Source organism: Carassius auratus, chromosome 12 (assembly GCF_003368295.1).
Source record: "Carassius auratus strain Wakin chromosome 12, ASM336829v1, whole genome shotgun sequence".
Classification (NCBI taxonomy): Eukaryota; Metazoa; Chordata; class Actinopteri; order Cypriniformes; family Cyprinidae; genus Carassius; species Carassius auratus.
Window position 1 is genome coordinate 3,943,634 of NC_039254.1, and position 25,531 is coordinate 3,969,164.

The window sequence follows — 25,531 nt, forward strand, 5'->3', positions numbered from 1 at the left end:
CTGATATGCTGATTTATTACGAGTGTTGCAACTGTTGTGATGCTTAATATTGTTTTGTGGAACCTGTGATACTTTTTCTTTGATTATGTGATGAAAACAAAGTTAAAAAGAACAGCACTTATTTAAAAAAGAAATTTTGTATTACAATATAAGATCCTATTCAAAAGCTTGGGGTCAGTAATTATTATTATTATTTTTAGAAACTTAATACTTTTATTCAGGAGAGAATAAATGTCATAGTAAAGACTTTCATTGAAGATTTCTATAATAAACAATTGCTGTTCTTGTTTCACAATATAACTGTTTTTTTCTATATTTTTAATTAAATAAATACAACCTGATGAGCAGAAGAAACCCCCTTTAAAAAACAAAAAATCTTACTGATCCCAAACTTTTGAGCGGCAGTGTATGTCAAATTATTACTTATATCAAAAACATATTGCCCCAGTTCACAGCAAATGCTGCTCCACATGAACTCATCTGCATATTTGTATTATTATGTGCATCTTAAAATGCAACACATGCCAACCATCTTAACAAATATGTAATGAAAAGTGCTTATAAACCGGTTGTCAACAGATAAAAAACTCCAAGGTCTCACTCACAAAATGAAAACTGGATGGTTTAATGTTTGGAAAAAAATAAATAAAAATAGGACAGCCATAAATATTATTATTGTAATTTTCCATTATTATTTTTCTTTTTAAATATGCATTTTTATTTTACAGGCAAACACTGCAATAACAATTTTTCACATATTGTTTAATTAATTATTGTTATAATTGTCACACTGACAATTTTTTTTAACAGAAAATCTGATTTTTCTTCATTTTATGGACAAATTACATAAAGTACATACATCTTTCAAAATATCACCTTCTGATTTCCCAAAAAGAAAGAAAGTCCAAAAGATTTTCAACGACTTGAGGGGGAGTACATAATTTAAATTTTTGGGTGAAATATTATGGAAGCCCATTTCTGCCAGTGAAAAAAAAATGTAAAAACTAATTGCAACATTTTATATCGCAATTCTGACTTTTTTCCTCACAACTGCAAGTTCACATCTCACAATTGACATTTTTTTCTCAGAATTGCGTGATACAAACTCACAATTCTGAGAAAAACTTCAGAATTGCATGTTTATATCTCACAATTCTGACTTTACGCAATTGCGAGTTTATATGTTGCAATTATGACTACTACTGCAATTGCGAGTTTATATCTCACAATTCTGAGAAAAAAAGTCAGAATTGCAAGATGGACACTCGCAACTGCGAGAAACATTGTCAAAATGTTGAGCTAAAACATGCAATTAATTACTAATTTTTTATTCAGTGGCGGAAATGGGCTTCCATTAAAAAATTCCTTTAAAAAGTATTTAAAACTCTCTCACACGCTCTCATGCAGAAAGGGTCACTATGGAGATTGCAAAAATGAATCAGAGGGTGAATCAGGTTAATTAAAACTTAGACACTCTGAATGCTCATGCTTTTCTCGAACCACTCTCATTTTAAACAACAAGATAAGAAAGAGGGAAGATTAAAGCGTGACTGACAATCTCCACAAGAATATTGTACTGAACAATTTGTGCGTGTGTTATCTCTTCTGCAGAGGTGTGTGTTACCATAGCTGTCATAATGATAAGAGACCATTAGGTCCACTAACTCAACGCTCACAGTTTAAAACTTCTCTTCCTCTCTGCTTCCATCTCTTATGCTCATCTCCTTCCACCAAGGTGACCCACATAGCACCATCCCTGTGCATTAGTGTGCAAACATATAGATGTTCTGCGTTTATGCGGTTTAAGTTTTAAAAAACTAGGAGTCTCCGATCACGATCAGCCGATCATTAATGTGCATTTCGTCAGTAAAGCCGGTTCTCGAATCAGTGGTAAATTCCATCAGGTGCATGATTTCACATAGAGCAGCTGCTACTACACAGAGCCATTGTTAACTGAGAAGCTGCGCAAATAAACGCTGAAAATGAACGTGGATTTGCGCAGCTCTATAAAAAAACATAAAAAAAAACAAACACATAATGTACATTATTGTTGGTCCTCTATGCCATGCCAGTGGGGACATAATTATGGATTTATAATGACTTATACTGTGTTTATACACGTTGCCTTGCGTATCACGCTGAGTACACATAAAACCATATCTGAATTTGGGATTGGAGAAATGACAAACAACAAGCTCTACTCTACACTGCTCAAAACTCACATTTGAATCATCAGTGGCAAATTCTTTAAAAATAAAAAAACGTACTTACAGGCTGTGAGTCAGAAGCGCCAGACTGTCCTTGCAAAGTTGGAACTGCCCCACTTTAAAAAAAGAACACTTTGATCACAGACCCATTGTAGGCTAGACATCTGCCATCAGACGTGTGATCTGGGTTATATGAAGCGATGGGAACACTTTTTGTAAGTGAAGAAAACTAAAATAATGACTTTATTCAATAATTCCTTTGTCAACAGTCTCCTCTGTGTCACTTCATATCGCAGTGCTGCGTATGTATGGAGCTAGATTTGTGTCTTTATTAAATGCGAGAAAATAAATGATCTGAGAGAAAAAAATAAAGTTTGAGAGAAAAAGTTATCACACTGATAGCAAAAAAGCATTTCATGAGAGAAAAAAAAGAATATTTGAGTGAAAAGGTTTTCAAACCAATAGCAAAAAATAATAATATTTGAGACTAAAAAAAGTTTATTTCCTCTTATGTGATAAAGACACAAATCTAGCTCCAAACGTATGCTCTTCTGTGTCCTCCACGCCACAAGGATGCGCTGCTTCTAAGTGTATTTAGCTTTGATTTGAAAAAATAAAACATTAAATGCGGTGCGTTACTATGCATTGATTTAATAAATTATGCAATCCGAACGTACCCCTGGCTTACACAGCAAGTGAGTAGGTGGGTTAATGACGAGATAAGCGGTTGTGATTGGCTAAGGCAGAGTCATGTGTTTCATGGTAGCCAATCAGAGCCAGTGTTTTTACACACATGCCGGCACACGCGGCTGCGCCAACGGCGCCAAACACACACACACACACACGCAACAGCTACACAGAGATTCGCAGCAGAGATGGCGAGATGGCGAGTCAGGAGCAATCCGATAAAAAGTTGGCATTTTCAAGGTGAAGATATAAGCACTACTTCAAATTCATTGTGGTCAAAGGCAAGAACGTGCATGTAATGTGTACATGCAATGTGTGACACACATCTACAAAGCTAGTGGCCAAAAACACCCTTTCTTACAAACATAACACTTGAAGTGCAGGATAAAACTCTTGCTGTCTGTTGACGTGCAATAAATATTGAAAGTTATGTACCTGTCTGTTCTACTCATTTCAACTGACTTGTGAAAACTGCAAAAAAAAAGTACAAATTCTCTGACATGTAGCAACTTTTTCTTTTCTTTTTTTTTTACAGTAACGCAAATAGTTACTTTCCCTGGTAACGAGTTATTTTTGTTTTATTAGCTTACAAAAATTGTTCCCGTCGCTTATAACCCAGATTGCACATCTGATGGCAGATGGAGTATTCTGATGACGACTTTCATACCTTTTTGTGACCATGACAATGTTATTTACTTGGCAGTCTATGGGACAGTCTCGAGCCTCCAGTTTTTCATTCCAAAATATCTTAAATTGATTTCTAAAGGGGAACAGAGCTTTTTTTTATTTTAATTTTTTTTTATAGTGTAAATTATGTTCATATGCTTATAGTCCTGCCTATAGTGTACATACACTTTTACATAATCCATCTGTATAGTATGTTCATAGTACACCTATCTGTATTTCATGCTCAAAATCTGTAAATTAAGTTCATAATACTTATCTGTATAGTTATTGTACATATCGTAGACCTTGCATAGTCTGTACTTACTGCTTATTGCACTTCTGGTTAGATGCCAACTGCATTTCGTTGCCTTGTACCTTACATGTGCAGTGACAAAGTTGAAACTAATCTAATCTAATCTTTTATGGCATGGGGGTAAGTGATTAATGACAAATTAATTTTTTGGGTGAACTAACCCTTTAAGTATTAACTACATGTCTTACTACTGAGAGCAATTTCATTTTACTATTATTTATATACTATTATAGTATTTGTTCATATGTTAATGGCTTTTTATATTTTCAGTTTTCATTTTCATTTATTTTTTGTTACTTTTATGGGCTTTTGTCATTTTATTAATGTATATATATATATATATATATATATATATATATATATATATATATATATATATAAGGGCCGGGACTTTAACACGTTAATTGAGATTAATTAATTACACAAAAAATAACGCGTTAATTGAGATTAATTAATTACCCCAAAAATAACGCGTTAATTAAAATTAATTAGCTACAGAAAAAAATTTCCCGCATTTTTAATCACTTATTTTTGCACCGCGGAACGTTTCTCACTGGATGAGTTTCCGCGGACCGATTATACTGGAGCACCAACTAGCGTTCGCATATCACCGCAGCACACATCGAGTCTCAAGTATCACCTCAACGCAAAACATATAGCAGCTAGCGTGGACTTTACAATTTATTTTGAACTATGTATTATTTTGTTGGTGCAACTGTCAGTTTATGTTGAACTCTTTGTTTTGGCCAAGGTTATTGAGAGTTGGACTTAGGATGTTATGGCCTCTGAAGCAACAGAGAGATGTTTTCTAATAGTCAGGGTTTCCAATGTTCTGAATGTAATTGACAGTATTGTGTATTACTTAAAAAACACTTTACAGAAGGTTCCAGCACCTATAAGCTACCTGAATTTCTGAAATGTACTATTTCTAAATTGTTTCTAAATATGCCATTGCTACACTTAATGGCAAAAATTGCACTGGTCTGCTAGACTTGGTTGAACAAAAATAAACAATATTTTGTTGCTTAAGCTTATGTATTCAGTCATTATTCAATGTTATACTATAAATCCATGTGAAAAAAATTTACTTGTCACTGTTCTCAGGTCAAATATTTATGTGCGATTAAATGCGATTAAAATGCGATTAATTTCGATTAATTAATTACAAAGCCTCTAATTAATTAGATTAATTTTTTTAATCGAGTCCCGGCCCTAATATATATATATATATATATATATATATATATATATATATATATATATATATATATATATATATATATATATATATATATATATATATATTAGGGGTGTAACGGTTCACAAAATTCACGGTTCGGTTCGATACGATACACTGATGTCACGATTCGGTTCGGTACGTTTTAGATACAGCAAAATGTAAAAACATCTCAACTTTTCAGAATGCCGCAAGCGCACCGCGGGTCATGTGACAAGAACTAACCAATCAGCTTCATCATTTCCCGTAACAATGTTGAAAGCTCAGCCAAGATGAAGGAACAGCTGATCATAGTTGTATATGGATTGCAATTTTTAAATAAATTTAGTAGCAGAGTGTAACGATATTAAAACTTCATATACATCGGGAAGAAGGAGGCGGGAACCGGCACACAATCAAAACATAATTTTAATAATCACAAAATAAACAAAACAGCGCGTCAGCCACTCACGGCGACTGACGCGCACAAATAAAAGCCAAACACATAAAATAATGTCCCAGGCCTGGTCCTCTCTCGTCCTTCACTATAGTCGCTCCACTATAGTCGCTCCGGCCCCGCCCCATTCGCCACACAGAGTTAGCCTACTGCAAGCGATTTTTAGAGCTGCAAATCCATTTATCCTTTGCTGAAATTTCCGCGTCTTCATGGAGAGAGCACGTCATTGTTGCTTAGCAAAGGCAGACGCCTCAGGGGCGCTTCTGCCTGAGCGCTTTGGAAAGGAGGAGATAGACGCGCCTAGTAGGGCTGGGACAACGCGTCGAGGTCAGCGATGACGTCGACGCAATGACAGGTCGCGTATGAGAGAGAGCCCCGGCTGCGCGCGCACTCAAAGTCTTCAAACAACATGAGCGGTTCTTGCTCTCTCTCTCTCCCTTGTGCATATTAAAATCATTAAACACGATAGAAAAAGAGCGAAACGCCAAAGTATCACGCGCGCTCGCGCACTCACAGTCTTCAAACTACACGAGCGTTGTCTTGCTCTCTCTCTCTATCTCTCTCCCTCGTGCATATTAACCAAAATCATTAAACACGATAGAAAAAGAGCGAAACGCCAAAGTTTCACGCGCGCTCCCGCACTCAGTCTTCAAACTACACGAGCGCTGTCTTGCTCTCTCTCTCTCCCTCGTGCATATTAACCAAAATCATTAAACACGATAGAAAAAGGGAGGAATGCCAAACTTTCACGTGGAGCATTCGGAGATATATACATTTTTTTCTCCGTTTTTTTTTTTTTTTTGGAAAAGCACTCTCTGTATTAGCTTAAAAACCTCAAGTTTACATTGGTTACTGTATTCTTTCAATTGCTCTAAACAAGTATTTTGGGTGACCTTTTTTATTGAATGCTAGAGATCAAGTTGTTGTTATTTTCATCTGAAAGAAGAACTTTTTTCAGTAAACTAGGCCCTATGTGTTCAGTAAGCTTGTTTCAGTAAGCTATGTGTTTTCAAGGTTTTATTGAATGCCATCTCTATACAAGTGCAAAGTAATTTATTCTTAGTCTGTCTTTTATTTTGTAATTTTAAGAGCAATAAACATATATTGCAATGTTAAGGAATTCATGTTCACTGAAGGCTCATTGAAAAATGTCCAGAACCAGAAATAGAAGATCCTCCAATAACCAACAGGTCTGGTGTTTTGTATAATATCAACCATTATAGCTTACAGGGAATCCAAAGTGCACCCAAACACCAGACCTGTTGGTTATTGGAGGATCTTCTGTTTCTGGTCTGTTAAACGCATTGGCCATTTTGCAACGAGCCTTCAGCGCGTAATGAGTGAGCGAGCGCCTGACTGAGTAGCCTAACATAAACATATAAGTTGGTGTTTTTTTTTCTTCTTCGGGGGTGTCAGGGGCATTGCCTGTTACGTCGTTTGGGTTATTGGGCTACCTTGTTGAACGCATATCATTATATTTCACTTTTTTTTTTTCAAATGTAATTAATTCATTATAATTATACATTAATCAATTATAATTATTAGAACGAACCGTTCTGTACATAATGCGTACCGCACACCGAACCAAAAGCCTCGTACCGAACGGTTCAATATGAATACGCGTATCGTTACACCCCTAATATTATTTATATATATATACCACAAATCTGTCTAAATCTGTGTTGGTGAGCACTTCTCCTTTGCCGAGATAATCCATCCACCTCACAGGTGTGGCATATCAAGATACTGATTAGAGAGCATGATTATTGCACAGGTGTGCCTTTGGCTGGCCACGATAAATGGCCATATATATATATAAATATATATATAGTAGTAGTACTTCAACTTATTATTTTTATTAAGTCAAGTTTATGACCCAGTGTTTTTATGTTAAGAGAGAGAAAGAGTGAAAGCATCATCACAAGCAAAGACAAGCCTCAAAATGCACAAGCAGAGTAATTAATACCACTGTGAGGAACAAAAAGGCAGACAAGGACAGGAAATGAAGTCAGACAGAGGTGTTGTCTGGGGTACAAGTGAGAGAAGGCTGCTCAAGAAAACTAAACAGATTATAAAAGCCTAAACAACATGGCTTTTATCTCAGGATTTACATTTATTCATTTAGCAGGATTTACATTTATTCATTTTTATTTTAAAACTTTTCTAACTGTGGCTGGCTGCTTTGCATGTTGGATGTCACTTCCGGTCTAAGTGGGTGATTTTGGACCAGAAAAAAAAACAAGAGAGAGATGAGAAAACAGATAGAGACAGCTGGAAGTGGCAGTGCGTTTGTTCTGTTTGGTTAACAGACAGATAATGGACATCTCTTGCAGAGCACCCAACATCTTTACTCTAGACCTGAAAATTTGGTTAATAGAGAAAAACAAGAGGAAAGGAGGTAAGAGAGAGGCACCCACTAGAAATCTTTGGCATTAGCTGTCATGTAGCTTATATTCCCCCTATGATGACATACTGGTTTTGGTGTTTTTTAGAAGCCAGCAGAGAGTTTATTGACAACACTAATCTCACTAAGCACTTCCATGAACCCTTGTAATGGTACATTACTTTGCTCAAGTGTGATGTCCAGATAGTTTCACTTCAAATTCAAATCCTAAAGGTCAAGTCAAGCCTGTTTGTCATCATTCTTACTCTTTCTACATTCTACAGCCAACTACTATGTAAGAACAAAAATCATTCCTCCAGAACCATGAGTTACGTAAACAAGGGAGACACAACAACAATTTCGTCTGGATTATGGATTTAAAATATGATTTCCCTTTTGGAGAATGACCTGTTAATCTGCCAAACTACCACAACAAATCAAGACATGTTCTTATTTATCTAGAAACATCTCTTTCTGACTCACGGTTTTGAATCACTAGAGGAACAGAATAAAATTAAGATTACAGGAAGCCTGCTTAGACAATTTATAGCCATGAACTTTCAGGTCTGAGCCTCACAGAGCATGGACTGCAGACTATCTTTACGAGAACTATCTTTACAAGAAAATGCTGATCATGTAAATAGGAAACAGTAGTTGGTCATTTTACAGTCAGTAAGACAGTTTCTTCCTGTCTTGGAGGATGGCAAAATAATCAGCAAAATATGAAAAGATTTTTTGAGACCAAGTACGCTCCAACTAGTTATCAACCAATATACCAGCAGATAAATTAGAACGTATTTGGTAATTTAATTAATTAATAACTAGGGGTGCACCAAATGTTCAGCAAACAAAATCATTCGGCTGAAAGTAGAAAAAAAGCTCTTTTGATTAAAAGACCAAATAAATTGTACCGAACAATGACGGGATCAAACAGAGATGCACGCTAAAGCAGCAAACATGCCGGCAGAGTGGAAGCATTCATTATCAAAAATCATTACAAGCACCGACAGCAAGAGACGTTTAGTGCTGCATCCCATGTCTTCGATGAAAAGAGGAAGGGGTGGTTGTCGCTGGTTACTGTATGAAGATTGAATTCATGAAATTGCCTTAAACGATTAGTAATAAACTGCAGAATGTTATGTTTTGTAATACACAAACGAATTGCATGTTTCCAAACAGTGCTGCACAAGCTCGCAGCAGCATTAATATTACAATAAATAAGAAACATAATATCATTAACAAATAAGAATAATATTCCTGTGATGAAACCTGAATTTCCAGTATACAGTGTTACATTAGGTCTCAAATTTCTTCTGTAACTTTTGATAAACTGAATGCATCCTTGCTGAATAAAAGTGTTAATGTTTTAAAAAATAATTATAACATACATAACATACAAGAGATTCAGATGCAAAAACCGCAACATCATCATCTATCAAATATCACAAAATTAAATTACTGCTATATCCAACATTTTTCTAATAGGTCTCAACCACAAATAATAAAATGTGTAGTTCCTGTGTACGTGTCTGTTTCAGAACCTCATGTGGTGTTCTCAAACATCCTCTTGTTCACTTTTGCCCACCCACACAGTTAGCCTCAAACAGCTATCAAACCAGTACTTTACATCTGTCATCTCAAATTCTTCTGTGACGTTCTCTTTTTCTTGCCCTTTGGCTGACTGTCTGGATGAGAGTATTTCAGCTGAAACCGAATGGTAAAGAGGCATAGAGACTCCTTGCCCCCCTTAGATGTCTGATAATGTGGCTTTTGTCAGTCATTCAGCCCTTTGGAGGCCACTGGAGTCTCATTCTCTGTCAATAGTCCAGTGATGACAGTGCCTCCCCTGCAGTGGTCTTGGATTCAGCAAACAACTCCACTATGTGATGCTTAAATCAAACATTTAATTCAGGCTAGACTGCGGTGGTTCCAAAGGCAATGATTGGGCTTTCACCACTCTGTGCATGTGTTTATGGGATTTAATTTTAATACTCCGGTGCTTGATACTTATAATGACGAACCATGAAATTCAAAGCGCGCACACACACACACACACACACACACACAGGCCTAATGGACAGAACTCCTAGCAGTTCCTCTGAGTTATTGTTTGGAAATAAGAAACTATCTTATTTCTCAGACTGACACTGAGTTCCAGATTCTTTGACGGAGTATTTAGGTTTAGGTTTTAAGTTTACTGTTCTTCTCTATTGCTCACTCACAAATACTGTCAACAACTACATCCACAAAATATCAGTAACATATCAGTACCACCCAATATATTTGTCATATGTCACTTGCATGATTTAAAATAATTCACTATACTTTTTGTTTTTATTTCACATTTATTTAGCCGAAATGTTATTGTACGATTTATCCATTATCAAGCACAACTTTTTTATATCGCTACATTAATGCAGATAAACAAAAAATGTAATCCTGCAAGAGAAACCCTTTGGAGTGTTTGCTTTGGCTCTTTAGACTCTCTTTGTGCCAGTACAAAGGCGAATTTTGGGGCACCCAGTGCTTACTGGCACAAACATCCACCCAAGTCTTTCTTTCCAGTGGCGCAAGCAGACATAGTCCATCACACCGTGCATGGACAGAGAAAGAGATATTATTAACCTTCCAAAGAAGGACAGAAGAAAGAAAATTAAAAAGAAAATGAATATTACTGGCTGGTATTCAACGGTCACCAAACCCACTGTGTCATAGATGTAGATCAGATAGATTTTTAAAGTCCTGGATAAATGTATGTGCACACAAACATCTCATGCTAAGAGTTTGTGTGTCGCGTTCCACTTAATCCAGTCCTTTCCCATCCACCCCAACCCCCTCTTTTTTATGGAGGTACCATAAGAGGATTTTACATGGGGGGTGGGATGTGTTTGGTGCAAGAAGACAAGGGGGACATGCTCTATACTAACTAAAATAAAACTCAGAACCTTTCTAGGTTGGTTGATTCAGAAGCTTTCGCAACTGACATTTTGAGGGATGGATTTAACTTCAGGTTAAAACTGTAACTGTTAAGACCGGCTATTTCCCCAAGAGCACTAAAAGAGAAGTTAAGAGTGAAATCTGAGAGCAGGAACCACTCAGTGGCGAGCAAGCCAGAGGGCGATGGGGAAGACGGTGAGAGAGGTCTTTTTGACTGATCTTCAAACCTTTTAACAAGACACTGTGTTAAAAACACAGAATCAGTCGGGCTGATTTTCTGAGGATTGCGGGGGGAGCATCCTGTTAGACATCACAAACTGTCACTCTCATTGACAAGCTTCTCACTATGTACCAGAGATTAACACACCTTCTGTGGAACACATTAAGAAAAAATCTTGCTTTTAGTCATTTCAGTGAAATTTAAAAATGGTTTCCAACCAATTGACTTTCATTCCACAGATGACAAATTTTCATCATTCCACACAAAGAACGAAAGCCTCTCAAAACTACACGAGAGACAGACCACATTTTTTCCTTTTTGGGTGAATTGTCCCTTTAAGAACTGACAGTGGACCCTGGCTTAATATTGGGTTATTTCAAAAGCATCTCTTTATGTAATAGTGAGATTAGCACAAGCATAATCTACAGCTCACACAACAAATCTTAGTGATCCAGTAGTATTTGGTGCAAGGCCAATGGATGACATCAGCAGAGTTTTCGTGTTTTAAAAGGAGGACATCATAAGGTCAAAGGTCTTCTGATGGACCGCTCTTACACAAACACACCGCAGACACCAAATATACACATACAGTAATCCTGAAAGCGCAAACAGACAGTGGACAGAGGAAGCTCTACCAACAAAGCTTCTTCAGTAGTGACTTCCTGTGTCCTCTAGCCTTAACTGAGTCAAAGGTCACAAAAGCTGGCAAAAAGTGAAAGTGTACAGACAACTCCACAAAGTACACACACAAATGTGAAGCACTGAAGACAGTCAAGTTCTTATCATTATTTGTTAAGACTAACATTAATGAAAGAAACATTTTGCAGAGTGTCTTAATAAAAAGATGCTTTCTGTAACTAAAAAAATAAATACAAATCTTACATCTTTCTTTTGATTTGGGGTGAAATATGACCTGGACATGCTTTTCTCCTGACTATTCCTTTGCAAAGGTCTGTCAAGAGCATCTACAAACAACTTTCAGCTTTGAAGGCATTAACCAGGAGTCAATCATCCATGCTGGAGAGAGACATCAAACATAATTATGGTCTTTCAGACGCAGCAGGACACATCCATCTCCAGTGTTATCCACTTTATTAATGAACTGATGAAGAGAAACCAAGAGGACAAGGGACATCAGCCAATCACAGGCGAGGACAGTAGGAGCTTGTGGCCTTGCACTGCCTATCCTCTTTCCACACACGGATGTTGACAACTGATATATTTAGACTACTTTAAGCACAAGTAATATTGAGGGTAGGGAATTCCCATAAAAAATAAAAATCCATGGTTAGGTTTGCTGACTGCACAGCATGTATGTTTTCATAAAACACTTTACACGTGGGTGGGTTAATTGTTTTTGAGTAAGCAGATCACTCTGGATCATTCCACATTATTATTTCTCTATTGTCACCAATGCACCTCAGTTCAGCAAACCGAGGTGCAGAACGTTCCCTGTGACAAAAGCACCCATACACTGCTGTTATAATGGCCAACATCATCAAAAGGTCATAAACCCCCGTGAGGGACAGGTTACCACAGTTCAATCTGTGACACGTTGTTGTTTTGTCTCTCTCTTCTATTTGACTTTAGCCGTTCCCACAGCTAAATGTCCCTGAATATACTGCAGCTGCTCTGAATTGGTTTAAACACAAGAGAAGAGGATGATACAGATGGAAAACCCAAGGCCTGACATGACAGCAGTCTTTAATATATATATAAACATTTCGGAAAGTAGTTACACGGAGTACTACACATTCATTGGATGTGCTCCACCTGAATTTCTACTTTCAGTGTGACAAATAAACTACAAGTAACAATCAACCACAATGTTTTGTCAATTTTTTTTTTTTTTACTTAATTCTAATTGCCATTCCTTTTCCAGGTTGTTGTTATTCTTTTTTGAGAAATTAATACTTTTACTTAGCAAAGATTGCATTAAAGTGATGAAAAGCATCAATATTTTACTATGCATCAAAGAATTCAGATTCCTCAAAAAAAAATATTAAGCAGCACAGCTGTTTTCAACACTGACAATAATAATAAATGTTTCTAATGAGTGCCAAAAGACGGGAGTAATGACTGCTGTAATACTTGTAATAATATTTCACAACATCACTGTTTTACTGTATTTTTGATCAAATATATACATCCATGGTGAGCATAAAAGTCTTCTTTATAAACATTAAAAATCTTACAGATTTTGAAATGGTAGTGAAACTCATCTATGGGTGCATGTCTGCACATATAGGCTATAGTTTGTGTACAAAACTGTCACCAAAAGTGACATAAATCTAATCAAACTTCTCTTTTGGAATATTTTGATTACACCCTCAAAGGAAAATTTGATTTATGTATTTAATAATTATTAAACATTTTCTTATAGATTTAGTATTTGGAAATTCTAATCATCTACATATAAAAACAACAGAAATCTAGCAAATGTGTGTGTGTGAAGCTAAACTTACCTTACCCTCAGGACACATTCTGCCCCCACAACATGTCAGCTGTGCTCATCGACAGCAGAGAGACAGAGATGTTCTGACAGCGTGAGGGTACCGCCCCCCCACGCACCCCAAACACACATCGATTTGATGTCCACTGCCATCTCTCAGCCTCAAGTCCATATATGGACAAAAATAGAGACAGACGGAGCAACAACGACAACAGAAAGGAGAGCGAGCGAGAGATCTTTGATCCTTGAGTAAATATTAGATTACAGTGAGCTGTGCTGTTTTCTGCCCATCAGGATCAGAGGGCCTTTATTGGGTTATCCTGAACTCAGTGAGTGTGTGTGTGTGTGTGTGTGTGCTGGGACAGGAATGACGGGAATGCTCAGGCTTCCTTTACTGTCAATGTAGGGAAGAGCTACAGGATTCAATGACGATTCAGCGACTGAATCCAAACACACACATACTTCAGAGACACTTCTGGGCTTATTAAGTGTGAACTTAACAAAACCGGCAATGATTCACTATGACATACTGGTGAAAATAATGTACTGTATATACATACTCACAAAAAAAAAATCTGAGACAAAACACACCGAAACAGATGGAAACATGTAAAGCTCAACTGCAGACAACAACTGATAATAACTCAGAGGCTGAATAAAATTTTGTGCAGCTGCCTGTTAGAAAAGCCCTGCTCTGTTATAAAAGCCATTCATAATCTTTTATTATAGGGATGGCATATTATTAGTGTGTCTTCTGATGGCTAGAGAAAAGAGCGGGAGCGAAAAAGTGTGTGTTTGTGTGTGAGCAAATCTGCTTGAGGGGGTGAAGATAAAGTTGGAGCATAGCAAAAAAGGCGAGAAATTGGGGTCCTAAATCCGTCCTCTGTGGGCCACTCTAATAAACAGATTTGGACCTCAATCTTTTAAGAGCGCAGGAGCTGTCTATTCATAAGAAGAGGGGGCAGAGATAGACGTCAGGAGCGATGCAGGCAGAGAATATGACTTTGGGCTTAAAGTAGTTCTATGAATAACTCCCCCAAATTGAAAATTCGTAATTTACTTAGCCTTCCAAGCTTGTTTTTGTTCCAGTGTTGTTAGGGGTAACTAAATCTATTAAAAATCTGAGAATATTGGAATAAAGAGAATTATAAGAATAAAGACACTATTATGCTATTTTGTGTTAGAAACATTAAAAAACAACAACATTATTTTCTTGATTATTAACAAAGACAAAATTAAGAGGCAGAGGGGACAATAGTTGAAGGCAGCAATTTTCAGGAAATAATGACTTAAAAAAAAAAAAACTATTTTATGTCTTCACAAGGTTTAAAGGGTGTGGAATAGGGATGTCCCGATACCACTTTTTTTTTTTACTTCCAATAGTGATACCGATGCCGCAGATTTGGCTATTTGCCGATTCCGATATCAATCCGATATTTTTATTTTATTCTAAAACTTATACTACTACTAAAAATAAGAAGAAGAAAAATGGAAGCACTTTGCTCAATTAGCCACCTAAAAACATAAAAAATCTTTGTCATTATTTTATCTTTGTTATTTAAAAAAATAGAACAAAGATACACATAATACACTAATAAAAATAAAACAGTGTTTTGCAGGTACAATAGTATTTAGCAGGAACATTGAAAAAATTGAATGAACAAGTAAAAATAAAATAATGAATATTTACAAATTACAATTGCACCTAGACAGTTGCCTATGGCAATGATTTTACTAATACAGTTGTCTGATTCATTTTATAGTCTCAAGCATTCAGAAATGACACACAAGAAAAATTTACTTCACTAAAAACAAGGATTCGTTTTTGTAAGGGTTGTGATGTCCACGTTTTGATTGAAGAAATTATAAAGGCTAGCATTTCTAATCACAAAAAGTTGGCCAAAAATGATAGATTAAGTGGATATTTGAATTGAATTATTAAACAGAACATTGAAACTCTAAGAGGATATTAAGGCAGATGTGACATTAAAATATGTTATTAACTTAATGTTATCAAAATCCAAAAAAGATGAACGGTATAATAAAAGTACCTAAAAGTGATGCACGGGCCTCATCTTGGGCTTTTTTCTTTTCTTTATCTCGGTGCCGGGCTACTGTTGTCTTTTCCCGGGCAGTTATGATCAGTTGCAGTCAACAGACAGCCTCAAACATGAGGTGAGGGTGAGCACGCGCGCTGCTGCGGGAATGACGGGTCACGTGTGCATCGCCTGTCTACTATCTTCACCATGAAACGCATTTTTTCAACCCCAATCAAAAAATTTTCATATTGCACACCCCTTCCCTCGGAAGAAATTGCAGAATGAGGGCAGACCGGACCACAAGAGCACTTTAACTCTCATACTCATGCGACTATAATTGGCTACTACTGTTATCACGTGACAGGCAGTGACTGAACTGGATGTCACGGCAAGGTAAATGCTAATATTCAAGAATTTAGGCGATGGTTTAAGCTAGATTTTCCCATGGTTTGTATCTGCACAATACCAATGTCGTGGATCGGATCGGGACATCCCCACATAAGTCTCAGAAATCAAAAGAAATAAATTGGCCTTTTTGGGTGAAATCCTGCTTTAAAGCAAACATCACACACAGCAGATGTTATGAATGAGATCTGGAGTCCAAATGTCTATGAGGGATAGCTGTTCAACAGATGATTAAGTAATCACATGGTTTAGTATTATCAGCTGACCCTGATAGACAAAGCCTGACGTGGACAAATCCCTCAAAAGCCCAATGTACTCTATATGTCCTTTTAAGTGCATATATGCATGTGCATGGTTAAGCCACAGTCTGCAATTTGACTTTGAGGCGCATCATGATTATTCTTCAAAAAGCAAAAAGTTAGTTTCTATAAATCTTGATGTGTTGACCAAGACCAGTAATTATGTGGTGACTCAATATTCATGACAAGCTACAGGTTTATAACTCATACGAGCATGATTATTGTCCTTATTGCTCACAATGATGATCTGATGCATATACAACCCATCGGACCCAAAGTTCTCAATGTCTTTCCATCTCTTTAATATATTTGCAAACATAAAACGGGGGCAACAACATGATCTAGCCAGATACGACCTACTTTCTATTCTCCCACAATCCCCTTTGTTCCCCAGCAGCACCCTCTTTTAGAGAGACATAGAGAGAGAAATGGGGGAGGAGGATAATAACAAAGACTAAATAGTGCACCCCGGGACACTCAAAAAGCAAACTCAACCACTCAAAAACTACTAAGTAGGCCTACATACTACTGTGGTTGGCCAAAACTGACATCTAATTAGTAGTGGATTGAACATAATACATGTATATTTAATGTTTAACTTTGCTCAAAAAAAAATCTTTAATTTGCATATTGCACAAAAACGTAGGTTTGATTTTTAATTCACTAGAAGAGCGAATCAGTAAACTGCTACTAAACTGTAATTATTATTACAATTTATATTTAAATATTTATATAGAATTAAATAAGTAGAATTATATATATAATGAACTATATTATAATACTTATATTTAAAATATAAGTAAATATATAAATCATAAATGTACAAATATAAAGTGTAATTTTCATTTTAAAAAATTACATAATAAAATTGTATTTAATATAAATATAATGTTATTAAATAATATATTATAAAATTATATATATGAGGTACATTGCACAATGCAAAATAAATTGTACACTAATGCCAGCAGTTTTCTTTCTTTTTTTTTTTTTTTATTAAAAAAGGTGTATTTTGTGATTTTAATAAAGTCTCTATTATTGTCTAAATCAAACCTTGTGAGGTGGCCACAATTTTCACCTTCACAGCAGAGAACAGACTACATCTCCAGCTGAACAAGCGTCGTGCAGCGGAAAGAAAGGGATGCAAGAGGAGAGGAAAACACTGCTGAATCCAATTTAACCTGACAGAAAAGAAGACGTGCCACTGTAAATGTCAGAGGCACAACCGAGGGAGGGATAAAGGGAAAGGTGTGAGGAAGTAATGTTAGATTAGTCTCGTAGCAATTGTTGGAACAATGCGTAACACAAAAAGATAATGACAGTTACAGGATGAAAAAGAGAGGAGATCATTTCTGGTAAAGATAAGTGCAGGAAATGCAGAGAATGAAAGCCGAAGATGACATCGAAAGAGATAAAGGTCGAACATGAGTAAGTTTGGGAGGAAAGGAGAATGAGAGAGAACAAATAATCTTGAGAGCGTGAGAGAGAAACGAGGAAGAGGGTGAACGTCACTCATTCTTACCTGCATGTGTTCGGTAGAACTGCTGCTGAGCTCATCTCCAGATTCAGAGTCTTTTCTCATTTTCTCCAACCCGTTTCCTGGTGACACGCTTCCGTCCGTGTCCACCGACGACCCGCCTGGGAGCTTCCCCGGGCGACCTTGCTCCTGTGGAGGGGATTCCGCTCGTCCTTGTGGAAGTGTGGGGTTGCCATGGTGATAGTTATGATGGTTGTTGTTTTTAAGCAGAGTGAGCTCGGCAACAACGCTCTTCATCCCCGAGTTCTGATTGGTGTCCCGCAACATTAGAGGCGGGGTCTGTTGACCTGGCAATGGGGACGGCGTCGTTGAAGGAGGTGGCCTGCTGAAGCTGGACCATTCCGTTGGAGCACGTTGGTTGAGATTTTCATTTGACGACCAGCACTGGGCGATTTCAAGAACGTTAGGGGGCTTTGCACGAGGTTTGGGCGGCGGCATAAGGGCACGCCGGACCTCTCGGACGTACTGAGCGGGGACATAAAAAGCCTTGGTGCCCTCCTCCCGACGAACTTGCCACCAGTCCTCATTGGTTTTGCGAACCAACATGTAGCATTCTCCCTGCCGTATGGAGATAAGTCTGTCTTTCGCCTTGTACTCATAATCAAACTCCACCTCGACATACACCTGCCCCGGGGCGATGGACAAATCACAGCGGCCATCCTGTTCTGTCATGGCTCAATCCGTCATTGAGTTATTCAGAAGACAGGCTGTTAGTGGATCCACATCTTTTGTTGTGTCCGCGCGACTGCAAAAAGAGAGAATAAGACTGTTAGCCTGTACTTTAAAAAGGGATGATACTTAACTAACTTACCATGTGTGACCTTTCCAACATTTTCTTTTTTTTTTTTTTGAAAATGGCAGATTGTTTCACTAGATAAAACCTTTATTCCTCCGCTGGGATCATGTAGATCCCTTTGAAGCCACAATTTGGACCTTCAAGCAATTGACTACCATTGAAGTCCACTATATGGAGAAAAATCCTGGAACATGTTTCTCAAAAAATGTAATTTCTTTGCAAGTAAAGACAGATAGACATGAACATCTTGAATGACATTGGGGTGAGTAAATTATCAGGAAATGTTCATTCTAGAAGTGATCTACTCAATAACAGATCAGGACAGACTGAATCTGATAGAAATTAAAACAATCACACATACACATAAAAAAAAATGCTACTGCACATATCAACATCAAGGGGAGCTGTGTGGTAACCTAATCGAGCATGAGGACACCATGGCAACCAACATATCAGTAATCCAATGATCAAATTACAGTGACAGGTCTCAGGCAACACAACCATGCTCACTCACATACACAGATCACTGAATGAACTGAGTGATGTTTTCCAGAGTATGGCCTGCAGATCCCTTTCTACTGTCAACATGCATTTGTTTGGCCCCAGATCCCTCTCTCACATGTACACAAACCCCCTTAAGCATTCTTAGGTTAAATATACATTGTCATGTTCACATAGGGTGCTTAAAGATGATGGATTGTGACAGATTTAAGCTGGATTTAAACAGCGGCTGGATTCACTCTTCCTTATATTTTGCCTTTGTTCTTTCAGCCCTTCTGTATACAAAAAAAGCACACTTTGTCCATCCCATGCACAACTGTTTTCAACCGTGATAAGAAGAAGAAATGTTTCTTGAGCACCAAATCATATTAGAATAACGGCTGTTTTGCCCTTCACAGGAATAAATTACATTTTTACAATATATTAAAATAGAAAAGAGTTTTTAAATTCGATTTTTAATTCAAATTTAAATCGTAATATTATTTCACAATATTACTGTTATTTAGCATTTCAGATCAAATAAATATAGCTTAGGTAAGCATAAGAGACTTCTTGCAAAAACTAAAAAATTCTGAACAACCCCAACCTGAGTGTATTTCAAATTACTGATTTTATATTGTATATAATATTGATAAAATTGTGTTTTACTCTTTAGTTTATTTAGTACAAAATTTTAAATACTGACCAAACATGACTTTTTGCCAAAATGCCAATAGTGCAGTTCGGTTATGTGAGACCATAGGCCTGTCGCGATAACAACTTTTTGTTGTGAAATATATTGCCCCAGAAATAATTGCAATAATCGATATCATGGTCAATTTAAAGACCATTTTATGCCAAAATCATAATGTAACAGCATAAAATGCAAGAAGGCCTACACACTTCCAAATGACAACAATTTTTTTATTTTTGAGAATATTTAGATAGTGGAAATTAAGTATCCAAATATTAGATACCTCAAAAACCTTAATAAATAGTAAATGCACTTTTTGTTAAAAAATTTTTAAAGTAACAGGTAGAAGTAAAGAAATATGCTCAACGGGCTTGAATGGAGATTTTTCCATCTACAGATTTTTCATGGCACCTTACATACTTATACCCAGTCAATCCAAATGGTCTGTTCTTAAATAGTTAGTCTTTGAAGTTGAAGGGTTTACTGAATATTTCTAAATAGCAACAAATATTATAAAACCGGCTCAGGAAAGCCACGGGTTGCTGTCAAATTTTAGATGTGGATTTGACGTGACATAAGGCACCTCTGAAAATAGCCATAGAGGAGAGAGACTGATAGAGGTTACTAAGACTGAATGAAACTGAATACTGTAACCAGACACAGACTTCACTGATCCCTCCACTGAGAAAACTTTGCACTGTTGAGTCAAGCACAGAGCCACATTCAAACAATTCACTAGCAACACAATTTCGTTGATATTGTTTTGCTCATCATTTCTAAAATATTAGCTACTATCTTCCTGCTAATATGCAGCAGGACACTGCTGGCGTTCATCAAAAAGCTTGAGCTTCATAAACCCTTTGAATCTCAACTCAACTTTGAATTCATGAACTTGGGTTTCATCTTCAAAGAAGTCAGCTTTTCTCCCTCTCTATCTTTCACTCTATTTGTTGCAATCTCTTTATAAAGCTATCAACATTATGTACATAAACACTGAGCAAAAGGAACGAGATGTTAAAACACCATTAGGGTCATGAGAAAGATGCATGAAACTACTGCTTAAACCTTGTCAGCAACCAGACATCTCTTCCAAAGACAAGACAGTTGACCCAGCATTGATTTAACCAGTTTGGAGCTGAAGGCAATCTACTCTCCCTCTGTCTTCAAATTCTGCACTAAAGACTCGTGCCAACCTTGGCAGCAACTCCAAATTCTCCCATCTTTTCATTTCATACATACTTCATCAAGCCCTACCACAGGCACTCCAATATACGGAGTACACACTACAAGACCTAGTAGAGAATCTGATTAAAATAAACACTAAACACCAAACTAAAAAAAAAAAAGACTGGAAAAGTGGAGCCAGTAAACACACTGCCGATACAGTTTACTTTTAAGAGCCATTTACAGATTACAGTTTAATTTTAGGAGCCATTTACACTTTTTGTATTCCACTGCACTGATTTTCCATTATTGTTTTTTTTTTTTAATGTAAACTAGACAAACATGTTTGATTGTTGCACACATCCAGTACTGAACTGTTTGAGAGAGAGAGAGAGGTTATATGTATCACAGCTATTAATATACCCCAATACAAACAACAACATACTGGTTTTCTTAACAAATGCATTTCTACTGATACAGTTCAAACATTTGGGGTTGGTAAGTATTTTAAAATACAGTAAAAACTGTAATACTGAAAAATCTCATCACAATTTACAATAACCATGTTCTGCTTGAATACATTTTAAAAATGCAATTTATTCCTGTAATGAAAAAGCTGAATTGTCAGCATCTTTACTCCAGTACTTCAATCACATGATCCATCAGAAATCATTCTGATGCTGATTTGGCATTCAAGAAACATTTCTCATTATTATCAATACTAAAAGAGTGCTGCTTGATATTTTTGTGGAAATAGTAGCCCACCACCCAAATACCAAAGTTTACAATAAGCCTGCCACTCTGCCTAATAAAATACCCCCATCCTCTATAGACACCACAAACCATCCCCTTAGCTAAACATACTCTGCCAATAACATCCACATTTACACACATGATCCGCTGGAGTCATTCATGTTTGAAAGCTTGGGTAGCACTGTTATCACATAAAGGAAGTCGGAGGAATAAAGGTCTTCTGTGATTTCTGATGTGTAAGGCAAACAATGACATTTGAAAAAGAAACAACATTTCTTACACACCACAGAGAGGAGGATCACATGAGAAAACTGTTTTCCACTGGCATTAAAACAACTTGAGGCAACTCTTATCAACTCTTTTTAAAGAGTAAAGTGGATCTTCTTTAAAGTGAGCAAACAGACTAATTTAATCGAAAAAGCAGCACACAAGGATTTCAGATCTACCATGTGGCTCCCATTTGGGGACTTGACTGCGAACCAAAGCGGAGTTTCTATAAACAAGTAGCAGATGGAAGAGCTCCTCTGGGTGTGAGAGCACGGTCACTGCGGCCGATGTGCAAAATAAACTACTACCAACTTGTCTGCAAGATAAGTCAGACAGTCACTCCAACAGAAAAACCTATATCATTTTGCTGGGGGAAGTTGTCATTTCTATTCAGATTTGACTGAATCTCATAATGAATCAAAATATACTGGGTGAAAGCTTCTATGGAGTTTCACTTCCTGGGGTTCAAAGCAGATTGGGGTTTGAAAAGCATCAAAGATATTTACTATCAAGTCCACCACATTAGCACTCATTACAAATGTAAATATTCATGCTGAAGCAGTGCAAAGACAAATTAAATGCAGTACCATAGCTATTTCAGTTACTAGTAGTGTACTGTGAAAGCAGAGATAACATTTGACCACAGTTCTCTTTTAATTTAGGGTTTAATAAGGTTTAGATACTAAAGCTGGAAGAAGAAGGAATCAAATATTAGACGAAAAATTAAGAAAAATTAAGCCACACACACATATATCTTGAACCTGATAAAATACAGGTCTCTGTTCATTTTAATCTCACTTTAAGCTTGGAGTGTGATACACTCTGGACACGATCAAATTAAACACTGTTACACAGAGGTCTTGGATATTACATAACATTTAGCAGCACTAAAGGCCAACATGCCCTACTTTCAAATCAGCAAGTTGTGAATTTACTAGAGAAAAGCAAACATCACGACAAGAGGTTCATGAAAGCTTTTCCTCTCCACAAAACACAGCTACCTGTCTGTCTAAATTTGGAAACTGGGAAAATAACCCTGAGCTTTTCAACGCTGTTTATATGGACATCTGGTCTAGACAGAAAACATTTTGAATCCCACAATCTGCACTTGAAGGATCTTGAGACTGGCCCGGATTACACTTTTACAAACAGTCGTCTTCTTTCACAAAATGTGCAAAATAACAAGTGTTCTGGATCAGTTTGCCCAGTTTTCTGGCGATTTATAAGCAACAACAGCAAAATAAATTCTTGAGAAGTTTTGCAAACCATTTCATGCTATTTAAATAAAGGTAAATGGCTTAGATGTACCATCAGAATAAAAATGTATTTTATCTCAGCAGAATCAATTAATCTAGTCCAGTGATACAAGAACCTGCCACTACTAAATGACACAGTGCGTATCATTAATAGATCAGACACAAGACATGGTTTCTCATCCCATGACATGACTTTCACTCACATTTGAACTAAAAGAAAAGTTTAAAATGATTATATTAATTCGGTGTTATTGTGACGTTTTCTTTGACATTTTAGTGACTGTTTGAAATTAATTTGGCAATTTACTATAGGCTAGTGTAAAAAAATCTCACACATTAACAACACATGAACGTTGAACCGCTGTTTAAAGAGCGTATTGAACGCGTAATGGCTTGATGCTCAGACATGGTTCTTTGTCATTCATCTTGAGGGCTTAAAACAGTATGGCTACCTTTATGATTAAAATGTTTTCTCCTGTCGACAAACAAGCTCCAAGGCCAGCCAGCATAGAACGGGTTTGTTTGTCTAATCTACTGAGCCACTTGGCATCCGTGAACACAAAGTGACCTTGCAGTCGTTATCGACGTTACTTAGTGGAGTGATTTTCGGTCATCAGGTCCTCACAGGCCAAACGGTAGACTAGCCTATTTGACTTTGTTCCAGCGGTTCATTTATTACTGATGCAGACGAGGGAACACTATATCCCCCCAGCGATCCAGTCAAGAAGGAGAGCCCCGTTTTTCCCCTGGTAACTCGCCTTTGTTTGAGTAGCGGCTACTGGTCACTAAACCCGGGCACCGGTGCAGTCCCTCCCCGGACGAAGGCGACCGCGAGGCCGGGAGAAGAAAGGGGGAAGGGTCGGTTTGGCCCATAAACTTTCAAACAAAATGCAGTTGAACCAACAGTTCTGCCCAAGAAATGTTTACTGTGCTTAATTACAGCTCGTTGAAACAAACTAATAATGTGTCATCACAATAACGCGCACAAATTGTTTCCAAAGGGAAAAATGAACAACAGCTTATGTCAAATGCTCAAATTCTCTACTTGTGATAACTTTGATTAACCGTTTGCGCCGATTTAAGTGATGACAGTCTATTAGGCTACTCACAAGACAAATCAACATTTAATACAAAGCACAAATTAAAAACACAGTTCTAAGTCTAGATCATCTAAATCACATAAATAGATAAAACTAGGTTTGTTCTCAATGCAAGGGAACTGCGTGTTGAAACACATGACTGCAATTTAAAAACCCGATGGGAGTATTTTGCCGCAGCACGATGGATAGCAGGTTCTCCGACCACGGGTCTCCAAAGCGGCTTTCGTGGTTGGCCACAAGGTAGCAAACCGCTGTGCAACAACCATTTCCAACGGTCTCAACAATGCAACTCTTTATATCTGCAACAATGCGCCTTTGAAGCATAATGACCGCGGAATCTGATCACACTGACCTGGCGTTCAGGGGGATCTGGGAGCGGCCATGTCCGTTAGTTGGAGAGTCTCTGAAATAAACTTTTCCCGTGCAGTCCTCGGCACTTGCGTGAAAATATACTGCGCGGCAGCAACACAAAACACACGATCTGGCCGCCTCGCGCATCCAATCGCAGTCTGTCTCTACGGGTGAGTGAGTGAGTGAGTCAGTGCGCACACCCGCCTGTGCCGTGAAGCTCTCTTGAACGGCTGATGCTCCCGTTACTGCATCAGGCCCCCTCGCGGTGCTGAGAGGCTCTTGATCCTCCTTCTGTTCAGAGGAAGGTATGCAGAGGCGTTTGCGTGGTTCTGCACAGCACTAGGTCACAACCTCGTTGTACAAACGTCAATACGTGCTGAATTGGATTTATTCTACTGCATTTTATATTGCATTTATTGTTTTATGTATTTTATTTACATCACAATACGTTTAATATTTAGATTGTATTATTATTTATACTATACATATTGATTTTCTTTCTTTTCGATTATTTTCGATTATATGCTCGTGTGCATAGCATGTTACAGCCTTATTGCCACACACACACACACACACACACACACACACACACACACACACACATATATATATATATATATATATATATATATATATATATATATATGTATATGTGTGTGTGTGTGTGTGCGCGCGCGCGCAAATGAATAAATTATATGTGCCCAGATCACAGGCAATTTAACAATTTCCTTTCCCTTTTATTATTTGTTTAGGGTTTATTGGTTATATAAAGACAGCATATGAAAATACAACTAGAAAAAATATTATTATTATTGTGTTGTTTTTATAATTATTATTATTTAGGCTGTTCCT

At 37.2% G+C, this 25,531-nt stretch overlaps 1 protein-coding gene across 5 annotated transcripts in view; it reads right to left on the bottom strand.

Annotated features, from left to right (window-relative positions):
* arhgap12b (Rho GTPase activating protein 12b) overlaps nucleotides 1-24,968 on the bottom strand; it is a 54,198-nt gene extending 29,230 nt beyond the window's left edge. For 2 of the 5 annotated variants that reach the window (XM_026276332.1, XM_026276330.1), the window contains exons 1-2: nucleotides 24,681-24,967; nucleotides 17,804-18,563 (exon numbers count right to left, since the gene is read on the bottom strand). In XM_026276332.1, the coding sequence (XP_026132117.1) occupies nucleotides 17,804-18,490 (687 nt within the window). In that variant the 5' untranslated portion in view covers nucleotides 18,491-18,563; nucleotides 24,681-24,967. Of the gene's footprint in view, nucleotides 1-17,803; nucleotides 18,564-24,680 lie in introns of all 5 variants that reach the window. The other 3 variants (XM_026276335.1, XM_026276333.1, XM_026276331.1) reach the window with 2 other exon arrangements.
* Between the last annotated feature and the right edge of the window lie 563 nt (nucleotides 24,969-25,531).